The sequence below is a fragment of the Ptychodera flava genome, chromosome 2 (assembly GCF_041260155.1).
Source record: "Ptychodera flava strain L36383 chromosome 2, AS_Pfla_20210202, whole genome shotgun sequence".
Taxonomy (NCBI): domain Eukaryota; kingdom Metazoa; phylum Hemichordata; class Enteropneusta; family Ptychoderidae; genus Ptychodera; species Ptychodera flava.
The window spans coordinates 6,005,763-6,014,124 of record NC_091929.1 but is presented as its reverse complement, the minus strand read 5'-3'; the positions used below and the strand labels follow the sequence as shown (position 1 = coordinate 6,014,124).

Sequence of the window (8,362 nt, the reverse complement as noted above, 5' to 3'; positions counted from 1 at the left end):
TCTAATTACAGTTACCGAAAAATAACTACTTCAGAAGCTCAAGTATGGGTTGCGGTTCGTCAAAATCTACACAAGTTCATAATCAGACTGAAACGAAAGCAGGATATGTAGAAAATCTTACGAAAATAAAGTTGTACACGGATCTGAGCAAAGTAGTGACGACAGTGTTGGCGACAAGGCTGACAGCGAACCTATCAGCGGAGAGTCTAGCCCCTGAGTGTTCAGCAGCATAATCAAAATGGTAGAAAATTCTTTCGACAATGAAGCTTACGATACTGTTGGGCGACAAGGCTGACAGCGAACCCTTCGCGGAGAGTCTAGCCCCTGATGTTACACAGCCGAGTCAAAATGGGAAAAGTGTTTCGACAATAGAAGCTTACGACACTGTTGGCGACAAGGCTGACAGCGAACCCTTCGCGGAGAGTCGAACCCCTGATGTTACACAGACGAATCAAAACGTAGAAAAGTCTTTCGGCAACGAAGTTGCACATAATTCTGACAGCAAATCCATCGCGGAGAATCCAACCCCTGATGTTACACAGCCGAATCAAAATGAAGAAATGTTTTGCGACAACGAAATTGTACATAATCCTAAGCAAAGTATTGACGACACTGTTAGCGACAAGTCTGACAGCAAATCTACCACGGAGAGTGGACATGATTCTGAGCAAAGTATCGACGACACTGTTAGCGACAAGTCTGACAGCAAATCTACCGCTGAGAGTCTAATCCCTTGTGTTACGCAGCCGAATCAAAATGTAGAAAAGTGTTTCGACAACGAAGTTGCACATAATTCTGAGCAAAATATTGGTATTGACGAAACTGTTGGCGACAAGGCTGACAGCGAATCCTTAGCGGATGGCCTAACCCCTGATGTTACACAGCCTAGTCAAAATGGTAAAAAGTGTTTCGACAACGAAGTTGCACATAATTCTGAGCAAATTATTGATGAAACTGTTGGCAACAAGGCTGACAGCGAACCCATCGAGGGATTCCAACCCTTGGTGTTAAACAGCCGAGTCAAAAGTACTTTCATATCGAAGACACTTTCTGTAAGGAAAAGAGGAAACTGATTCCGAACTATGACAGAATGAGGGTGTTGGATCAACATGCATTGAAGGTAAAATATAATTTATTGCTTGATTTGAATATTTGGTACAGACCATGAACGGTTTCATTGAAATCTTGTGTGGCTGCTAGCAGAGTTGAGATTGTGCACATTTGAGAAGTTAAACAACACGAACTAGTTTTTCGTTTATAAAATCCATGAAAAAAACTAAAAAGGAGCGACTTTGTCCCATCTATGCCCGTTTTATCTCGTAGCATACAAATTTCTACCGTTAGCTCATTGTTTTGATTACGAATTTACAACTATTAGGTTGTCAGGGTGGCGTGTACCATGATCTCAAAACAAAGCTTAGTAAAATATTGTTCTCAGACAACTTAAATTAGACAAAAAAGACGGCAACAATCCGTTTTATGGTTAGAGACGCGTTTTGGACGTCTAGTTTAACTTTGTGCGATCTTATTTTACCTTCTACAATTTTCTTCTGTATGTTTATTGATAGTTTTATTCCTCGACTTTTTGTACATTACTGAGAAACAATACTATTAACAGCAACTTTACAAAATAGGACGTTGCCTGTTTTGGCTTCATATATTGTGATCAAATACCTGTTTTGTGGTAACAGTTGCTATGGTGCAAGTGGAACTCGTTGTGGTAAATTGTATCCCATGGAGTGCATCAACACTCCCTAGTTTAGCAAATTAAACTTTGAAACGTAATGTTTTAAAGTCGATCAGAAATTCATTCCCGAGAGTTTTGCCTAAAATAATAATTTAAGATAGAATGCGGCCCGGGGACAGATATTTTGACGCTAAAACTTTGATAGTTCTTTTCTGATCGAGCACTTGTGGGGGCTCATTTGAAAGCTCTTGGTGTAAGAAAATTTTTAACCCTCGTAGATTTCAAAAATCGAAAAAAAAAACATTTTCTTCATGGAGTTAGCACGGGGATAGCGGTCATTTTGAATTTCAAATATCGGTAAATGTTGGATTATTTGACTCTCCAGTACCAAGATTTGCACGATGACCTCGCGATTTTTATTTTTGATTTTGAAAGACAATTATTTAAAGATTTCCTGAGGGAACTTTAAGCAAAAGTTAAGTCTCTCACTTTCAAGGCGTATACTATGGTATACATATGTAGTTTATCTACTGCATACACTGGAACCATCAGTCACTGGCTTTGTAGTAGTAAACACTCTGAATATGATCCGGGCATTGCTTAGTTTTTGTGCCTCACTTGAGCTTTGTCCCTATTTGTCAAACTTTTGCGTTTTTCTACTTTTCATGAACGTATTTACATAATTACTTATGCCTCATGTTTTTGTCGTTTGGCAACGCAGGCGCCAAAGCGACTCAAGAACTCCCCAAAGGATCTCGTCTCATACTTGCTCAAACCAGCCAAAAACGACCTTGAACGTTATCGTCTCCTGTTCCGATGGGAAGCGCAGAATGTCGACTACGACGTGGAAGGATACTATTCTGGAAATTACGGAGACAACTCTCCGGAGGGAGTACTGAAAAATGGAAAGTCTGTCTGTGAAGGATATGGTGGTTTATACAAATATCTTTGCGAGTAAGCGTTGTTTCGTTAAATTTTTGTTCAGTCATTTATGGTAGACAGAATTATTGTAAAATGGCTGGTTAAAAGTGTCAACTGTTAAAGTGTCTGTCTGTTGGACATCTGCTACCATCTCTACTACTGAAATACTCATCGTATCAGCCCAAAACTGAAGGTATTTTACCTATGCATCCACGTTGTGGGAAAACGCAACGAATTCGGTACAGAAGTAACATATCAAATAAGCTGTTCTATATATAACTAACTTTAATCTACTTAGCCATATTTGCATGTTATTGATGTACACAAATGCCATAATGCATTGTTTCGATATAAAATCTAAACCCATTCTTTAGGCATTGCGATTGACAGATGTATTCATACTAGTGAGAAGATATCGAAAGCATTTGTTGCTATTGTAATCTTGATATTATTGAAGGCGAGATTGATGTTTGTCAATATTTCCACTCAATCAAGAAATCATGGCTAATTACTGCGAAAAATTTACAGTTACCAATATCCTTTGAAACATTTTGTAATAGCTCATGATCAATTAAAATAACACTTACATGAAAGGGAATGGACACAGTCGGCATTGTCGAAGCCCTGGAAAATGGAATTATCTGTACATTGATTTCCCACATATTCTTTTAAACAGACTTGCCGGGTTGGAATGCGTGAAGTTGTCAGGGGCGTCGAAAGGTGGAGACTACAAACCCGGTGACGTGTTTCCAATCATTGATGGTAAGGTGAAAACTGACCATGCCTGGAATAAAATCAAAATCGATGGCGAGTGGTATCTTTGTGATTGCACCTGGGCAGCTGGCGCCGTTGGTACGTATGTACAGTTCTCACTGGAAGTTTTAGAATCATTCATATCGTACTCAACAGATTCCTACACTCATCAGATTACTATAGCTGCATGTGACTGTTAATGACATATAATTATTTTCTTAATCATCTATTTGAATATACCCATCATTTTATTTTCTTGTTTACAATAGGATTTGATAAGGACTGCGGTGAAAACAAGTATACAAGATGTTGGAATGAGTACTATTTCCTGAGTGACCCAGAAATGTTTACCTCCAAACATTTTCCAATCGACGAAAATGGAAATGTATCTGCCATCGACCAACTTCTCAAGAAGCCATTTCTTGACTTGAACAAATGGTCTGATGTAGCCACAACAGACTGTGCATACTATGCATACGAAGTAGAAACTTTGAGCCACAGTGATGGTGTAATCGAAACGGATTCTAACCAAACATCGATTCGCATTCGTTCTCCTTACAGCATTGACATATGGGCAAATCTTTCCGCACTGAATGGAATTGGACAATCCCCAAGGAAGGGACAAGACTTCGAAGACCACGTCATGTCATACAGGGAAGGCGACATATTACATTTCGACATCAGGTTACCACGAAAGGGCAGGTATTGTGTAGACATTGGCGGCAAGCCCAACTTCGCTGATGATGAGGTTATAGAAATGAGAAATTCTATTTTGACCTACACCATTTCAGGCAGTGGTGAAAAGCAAGACATTGGTTTTCCGTCTGGTATGGGCAATAGGTGCTGGGGTGCAGACACAGATTTCACCTCAGCAGGTTTTCGAGTACACGGTCTTAGAGTACCAATCATCAGATCTAATGCAGGCAAGGTTTCCATCACAGTTAGTCTTCCTGGGAGAAGGACACCATTGCTTTGCAAACTCCGTCACCATACTGAGAGTGGTTCGGAACAGTTGCAGGGGCACTTTTGTGGTGAGAAGAAGGGCAGAAAAGCAAGACTGACTCTCTTGTTGCCTTACGAGGGAGAATACAGGTTCACCATCATGGCAAGGCTTAAGAAGAATAGTGAATCATTTTGGGAGGGAGCTAATTACCTTATTTGCAATACACATCCGCTTACAGTGGAGGAAACGTTCCCTGACTGTGATCATTTATGGGGTCCAAATGAACATTTCTTCAAGATGGGTCTTCATGTTGCAGGCCTTGCTGTGGTAACAGTTGAGAATGGTGATCACTGTCTCACAGTGAGGAAGGGGTCTGACATAGACCTGACCTGTAATATCGAAAGGAATGGCACAAAGATGCCGTCTTGCATATTTGCAGATTCCCACTTCAACGGAGAAGAAGTGAACTTCAGAATGCGATTGCCTGAGGCAGGGTTCTATAAGTTCACTCTCTACGCAAAGAAAAAGAATCAGGCTGGATCATATCCTGGAGCTGGGCAGTGGCTCATTGACTGCAAATCCGCTTGGGCAGGCGAGCTGTACCCTGATGATAGAGGGTTATGGGGCCCAAGTGACATTTTCTTTGACCTCGGTATGAAAGCTGCTAATCTATCAACCTCTTTGGTTATCACTGAAGATGGTCAGTGCAGTTTGTCTTTCAGTGTGCCTGATAAGATAGTTGTCACAGGAAGACTTGAGAGGAATGGCGTGAATCAGGATACAAGTCTTCTCCCAGAAGTGGCAATAGATGGCACATCTGTCACTTATCACATGCGATTCAGAGAAGAAGGATTGCATGTCTTCACATTGTTTGCTAAAAAGAGGCGAAAAGAAGGAAGTTTCCTTTAGCTGGGAATTGGCTGATAGATTCCAAGTCCAAATGGAATGGGCAGCTCTATCCTGTAGATCATTGGGGTCCTGGTGACGACTTTCATCGCCTGGGTCTTTCAATGGAAACGGGTAAATCCTCCTTTATCACAGTAAATGATGGCAAATGTGATGTCACTATACTTGTCCCCAAACCCATGTCAACCAAATACTTCTTGTACAAAGGCGATGAACGTCTGTCAGAGACAGAAAAGACGGAATGCATTGAACTAAACACAGATGACATATCTATCACTTTCAGAATCACCCTACCAGGGCTCGGGTTCTACAAATTTGAACTTTTTGGAAATGTCAAATGTCAGAAGAATTTGCCATTTCTCAGTCGTTGGTTGATTGATTGGCAATAAAAAACATAACTATGACATACAGAAAGACCATCATCATTAGCAGCACCCTATTGATATTTTCTGACAAAGCGTATGAACTTCAACATTATGCCTGCATTTTGTAACATGACACTCAATAATTAACAATTTGCAAAATATCAGATAGTTTTTTATGGCTATCTGCAAGATATTTCACTGAACTCTGACGGTATCGTTGAAGTTAAGTACGCATATAGGTATCAGCTTGAAACTCAAATGAAGGCTTTTCAGTGAGGATAGCCCATTAGCACAAAGACTGATGAGGCAGGGAATCTCAGAAAGTAGATTTATTTAGATCATTTTTTCAAAAGTAAAGAAAATAAGAAAGCTTTTGCTTATTGCTAAATCTTTTATAATATATTCTTGGATCGATTTAAACTCAAGAAATGATATCCTAAATTTGCAAGCTGTGAAATATCAAACACCAATTGGACATGGCAATGCACTCTTTAAAATGACAACCTAATGACTTGTAGGAACGGATGCTGTAGTGTGGCAGTGGTAATATACCGGTGAATTGTCTTTTTTCACTACTTTGTCAGTACCTTTGACCAGCAGCAGAAACATACATTGCATGGTCATACCTGTTAAACAAATTTCCTAGCCTTATGTTTCTAAGATTAACTTTGTAACCGTGGTATTTTAACAAGTCTGAACATTTTCATTTGCATAGACCATGTCACTTACTCTTGTATCCAAACACAATACTGGACTAAGCTGTTTCTGCCAACGCAAAAGGCACAAATGTTGCTGTCAAGAAAAGTTGACATGTAATCTTGAACATTGTAATAGACTCAGTGAACACTATATATTTAATATGATGTAGGTCAAACATAATCAAGGTCTAAAATGACGATAGTTTGTACTGAGTTTCGGTCTCACAAAATAATGCATCCCTTTGTTTAAAGTTTACTTTCGCGTTTGTAGCCCAAAATATTAACTACATGTACTAACATGAATTTAAAAAAAAACATGAATGTTTGTAAGCACTGGCGTGTCTGAGTCCTAGTTGCTGATCAAAGCTGGTTCCTTGATATTGAATACCTTGGATAAAATTAATTTAATCAACTTTCCCGTTGTACTTGAATCTCACAAACTTGTCCAAATATGGTAACTTTGTCCCTTTGAAATGGCACATAGAAACTACAGTAAATTGTTCTAGAATAAAAAGCTTCAGCAGTTGTGTCTTTGATTTAGATTTCTAGTATTTTTGTTCCAACTGTAACTTTGGTTTCTTGTTTTCTTCTTAAGTTGTGTTTAGATTGTTAGTAATCAACATGTCAATGTATCTGTGTGTCTGTGGTATTTGATATTATTGTTTTGAGCTGAATTATAGTCAGGAATAGAATTTCTTTGTCAACAGTGACACTGTATACTACAGACGGTTTTGTAACCCTGAACAAAGTATAGTGTAATAGCATCGTTTTTGTATCAATTACAGAAGAAGAGGTAGAACTTATAATTTCATCCAGTTTCATGCAACAAAAAATAATGGAAATGTTCAGACGCTACGGATGTTGTCCTTTTGATTTGCATACAAGATCACACAGAACAACTTCCTAATAACGAATAACTTCCTACTACACCAGTCCTCTGTCTTTTTGACATACTATATCTGTTTTACAAGTGAAATAAAAGTATGATATTGGAAGATTAATAACAGTGTTAGCTCTCTAAAAAGAAAGCTACCATGAGATTATGTAAAATAATTGTGCATGTAAGACGAGCTTCGCTTTAAGTGATACTACAAAAACTGAAAGCTTAATTTGACGTGGTGTTATCAATCTCAAAAGAAATAAATTTTTACATTCTGTGATAAATTAAAACAATAAATACATGTACTAGGACAACTATCTCACAACTATTGAAGTGGCAGATTGAAATGCAGTTATTCCAGTTTGTGACGGAATTAATAAAATCTTAATTATGACATTGTATTCTTTTCAGTATAATATCGTTTGTGTATGAAACCAGAAATAGATGTTTGACTTCAAATCTTAAATGTGTTGAGATATTTTGTAAGCGAATTAAACAGGTGATTCATTTTCTCGCAAAAATTAAAGATCCGTTGGAATGTTTTCTGGACTGTGTGTGATGTCTACCTATATGGGTGACCACTCCACAACTTGCTTTGTCCAATATACGAAGGAAGTGACAACTTGGAATATTTAAATTATCAGATACCAAGTTCCACCAGGTATGGTGACTGAGTCATTTAAGTTAAAACCTACTCAATGCGTCGACTCTACAATACTCCTTTTTCTGTCGGAAAGTACTGTCTTTAAATATACAGAGCATAACAAAATAATTGCTATCAAACCATATACATGATGATTTTATGAGCAATGCCCATATAATTTTGGAGGGATGTAGTATAGTTAAGGGGTCGGAAGTAAACAAAATGACAATACGGAAAAAATCAGAAAGAAATTCAAATGCCTTAAACAGCAGATCACTTTGCCTTTCCGTCGTCATCCGAAATCTGAAACATTTGAACCGGCGATTACCTGTGCAATGCAGAAAACGCCATTTTGTCACGGAAAAATTGAACAAAGGGGCCATACCGTGAAATGACATATATACCTGAAAAAACAATTCGTAAAATTCGCTTGTTAGTCTCACAACAGGAATAAAGGGGTCAGTCAGCGCGCTGGCCTTTATTCTTTCATTGTTATTTGCTAGCAACCCTCATGAATGTTTTCTACGGCACCGCGTACATGGAGCGAAATTGATCTGAATATCGAG

General features: G+C 38.5%; 1 protein-coding gene across 1 annotated transcript; it reads left to right on the top strand.

Moving 5' to 3' along the window:
* Positions 1–260: 260 nt before the first annotated feature.
* On the top strand, positions 261–5,213 carry LOC139124005 (kyphoscoliosis peptidase-like). Its single transcript, XM_070690140.1, has 5 exons — positions 261–686; positions 977–1,120; positions 2,409–2,641; positions 3,285–3,460; positions 3,631–5,213. The coding sequence occupies exons 1-5, from the start codon at positions 261–263 to the stop codon at positions 5,211–5,213; spliced, it is 2,562 nt and encodes an 853-aa protein (XP_070546241.1).
* Positions 5,214–8,362: the final 3,149 nt, after the last annotated feature.

What these genes read in the sequence shown, in the direction of transcription:
- LOC139124005 (XM_070690140.1), top strand. Translation starts at nt 261, where the DNA reads ATGAAGCTTACGATACTGTTGGGCGACAAGGCTGACAGCGAACCCTTC. An exon ending in AGCAAAGTATCGACGACACT is followed by an intron (nt 687 to 976) that starts GTTAGCGACAAG and finishes CAAGGCTGACAG; the next exon opens with CGAACCCATCGAGGGATTCC. An exon ending in TTATACAAATATCTTTGCGA is followed by an intron (nt 2,642 to 3,284) that starts GTAAGCGTTGTT and finishes TCTTTTAAACAG; the next exon opens with ACTTGCCGGGTTGGAATGCG.